This window comes from Etheostoma cragini, chromosome 7, assembly GCF_013103735.1.
Source record: "Etheostoma cragini isolate CJK2018 chromosome 7, CSU_Ecrag_1.0, whole genome shotgun sequence".
Taxonomy (NCBI): Eukaryota; Metazoa; Chordata; class Actinopteri; order Perciformes; family Percidae; genus Etheostoma; species Etheostoma cragini.
Window position 1 is genome coordinate 27,377,578 of NC_048413.1, and position 3,257 is coordinate 27,380,834.

The window sequence follows — 3,257 nt, forward strand, 5'->3', positions numbered from 1 at the left end:
TTGTGTGTGTGTCTCTATGTATGTGTGTGTGTGTGTGTGTGTCTCTGTGTGTTTCTATGTGTGTGTGTGTGTGTGTCTCTGTCTCTGTGTGTGTGTCTCTGTCTCTGTCTCTGTGTGTGTGTCTCTATGTGTGTGTGTGTGTGTGTCTCTGTGTCTCTGTGTGTGTGTCTCTATGTGTGTGTGTCTGTCTCTGTCTGTCTGTGTGTGTGTGTCTGTGTCTCTGTGGGTGTGTATCTCTATGTCTCTGTTTCTGTGTGTGTGTGTGTGTGTGTGTTTGTGTGTGTGTTTCTGTCTCTTTGTGTGTCTCTGTGTGTGTGTCTCTCTATGTCTTTGTGTGTGTGTGTGTGTGTGTGTGTGTGTGTGTGTGTCAGGAGTCTGGTTTTGTAGATACATCACAAGGTCACAAGGAGCACATCGTTAATTACAAAAACTACAGACTACTCCTTTGCGTGGTGTTATCTCTTCTTCTGCAACATTTACTCACCAAACTAAACACAACACCCGCAGTGATGAATATAATCCACACAATATTAAGCAAAGCAATTATCCAGTGGTTTGGTCTCTAAGAAATCAGAAAATGGAGGAAAATGTGGAGCATTGTTTCCCAAAAAGCCCAAGATGACGTCCTCAAATGTCTCGTTTTGTCCACAACTCAAAGACATTCAGTTTCACTGTCACAGAGGAGAGAAGAAACTAGAAGATATTTACATTTAACAAGCTGACGGAGACGTTTTAGCTTCTTTTATTCATAAAAAATCACTCAAAATAGTTGCCGAATAAGTTCAGAGTTAACAACTGATCGATTAAATGTTGCAGCTCTATAACTGTGTAAACTGTCCCAGTGGGAGCTAGATTTCCCCAAAAGTCTCTATTTTCTAAATTAGTTGGCAGTTGCTGGCTTAATTTGTAGTAATGTGCCTCTGCCGTGCCGGATGTGTCCCTATAGTACGTGGACTGTTGTATTTTTAATGTCTTCTTCTTTTTCCTCAAGGCGATCCTCGGGGAAATCCAAGTTGAAGAAGATGAGATTCTACCCAGGAAAGACTACGAGGTGAGAAACCTGGGAATAAGGAGAGAGAGCTCTTGAGTTGTGTTGATGGCTTCATGCTGCCCTCGGCACAGGGGGAGAGCCAATGGATGTCAATGAAAGTCAATGAAAGTCAATGGAAGTCAATGGAAGTCAATGAAAGTCAATGAAAGTCAATGGAAGTCAATGAAAGTCAATGAAAGTCAATGAAAGTCTTTCTTCGTCAATACGAGCTCTGTCTCCGCAGTGCCATCGAATGATAAGAAACAACGTTCGTGAGTTCTTTACCAAAACCAAAACATTGCAAAGGGATCAAGCTTGTCGAAAGCTTAAGGTCACGAATAGTATATTCATCTTGTGTATGGCTAAAAATATTCAGACTTTTTCTCAACTTTTTCTGAAATTTTTCTTTAACTATTCCGATTTTTTTTTTCTCAAAACAATCCAACTTCTTTTCAATATTTTTCTGACTTTTTCTCAAAATATTCCCATTTTTTTTCAAAATATTCCAACTTTTTCCTCAACATTTTTCTCAAAATATTCAGACTTTTTTTCTCAAAAGAATCCCATTTTTTTCAATATTTTTCCAACTTTCTTTTTCAAAATATTCTAAGTATTTCTCAATATTTTTCCGACTTTTTCTTAAAATATTCCCATTTCTTTTCAAAAATATTCCAACTTTTTCTTAACATTTTTCTAAAAATGTTCACACTTTTTTTCTCAAAATAATCCCATTGTTTTCAATATTTTTCCGACTAATATTCCAACTCCAATTCATTTTATGAATAATTCTAATAAATTAATATTAACAAAAAAACTTTTATAGGCCCTTATAAATGCTGATACCGATAGTTCTGGAAATGCCCAATATCGGCCGATATTAAAAAAATAGATTTATAAAAAAAGTTAAAATATTTTGAGAAACAGTTTAAATATTTTGAAAGAAATCTGAATATTTTGAGAGAAAAAAGTCAGAAAATTTTGAGAAAAACTTGGCATATTTTGGGGGAAAATTTGGGATATTTTGAAAAAAAAGTCTGAAATTACACCAAAAAAAAATTGGAATAATTTGAAAAAAGTCAAAAAATGTTGAGAAAAGTTGAAATATTTTGAGAAAACAAGTCGGAATTTTTTTTAGAAAAAGTTGGAATATTTTGGGGGGAACATTGGGATATTTTAAGAAAAAAAGTCTGAAAATCACAAAAAAAAGTCAGAAAATGTTGAAGTCGGAATATTTTGAAAACAATTTGGAATATTTTGAAAAAAGTTGAAATATTTTGAGAAAACAAGTCAGAAAATTTTGAGAAAAAGTTGGAATATTTTTGGGGGGAACATTGGGATATTTTGAGAAAAAAAAAGTCTGAAAATTAAAAACAAAAAGTTGGAATGTTTTGAGAAAAAGTTAGAAATTGTTGAGAAGTCAGAATATTTTGAAATATTTTTGAAAAATGTTGAGAAAAGTTGGACTATTTTGAGAAAACAAGTCGAAAAATTTTGAGAAAAAGTTGGAATATTTTTGGGGGAACATTGGGATATTTTAAGAAAAAAAAGTCTGAAAAAAAAAAAAAAAAGTTGTAATGTTTTGAGAAAAGTCAGAAAATGTTGAGAAGTCGGAGTATTTGGAGAAAAAAATTGAATATTTTGAAAAAAGTCGAAAAATTTTGAGAAAAAGTTGGAATATTTTGGGGGGGAAATCGGGATATTTTGAAAAAAAAAAAGTCAGAAAATCACAAAAAAGAGTCAGAAAATGTTGAAGTCGGAATATTTTGAAAAAAGTTGAAATATTTTGAGAAAACAAGTCAGAAAATTTTGAGAGAAAGTTGGAATATTTTTGGGGGGAACATTGGGATATTTTGAGAAAAAAAAAGTCTGAAAATTAAAAACAAAAAGTTGGAATGTTTTGAGAAAAAGTTAGAAATTGTTGAGAAGTCTGAATATTTTGAAATATTTTTGAAAAACGTTGAGAAAAGTTGGAATATTTTGCGGAAACGTTTTGTACCCTGGACCCAGGCAATACTTACACAGTCCTTGTTGTTTTTAATGTGAACCAGAGCCTGGACTACGACCGCTGCATCAGTGAACCCTACATGGAGGTCCTGGAGGGGATGGACAGCAAGGTGAGCCCACACGTTCACATGTGTCTTTTACTAAGTTTGGGGCGTCTTATTCCATTTTATAGCATTGTAAAACAAATGGAAGTGTTTTTGAAATAGTATTGAGTAAAAGTTGA

At 33.5% G+C, this 3,257-nt stretch overlaps 1 protein-coding gene across 1 annotated transcript in view; it reads left to right on the forward strand.

Annotated features, from left to right (window-relative positions):
• The window catches only part of LOC117948298 (chloride transport protein 6-like), a 14,202-nt gene that overhangs the window by 1,234 nt on the left and 9,711 nt on the right, over positions 1 to 3,257 (forward strand). Inside the window, exons 2-3 of the mRNA XM_034877885.1 lie at positions 992 to 1,051; positions 3,079 to 3,144. Coding sequence (XP_034733776.1) covers positions 992 to 1,051; positions 3,079 to 3,144 — 126 coding nt within the window. The remainder of the gene's footprint in view (positions 1 to 991; positions 1,052 to 3,078; positions 3,145 to 3,257) is intronic.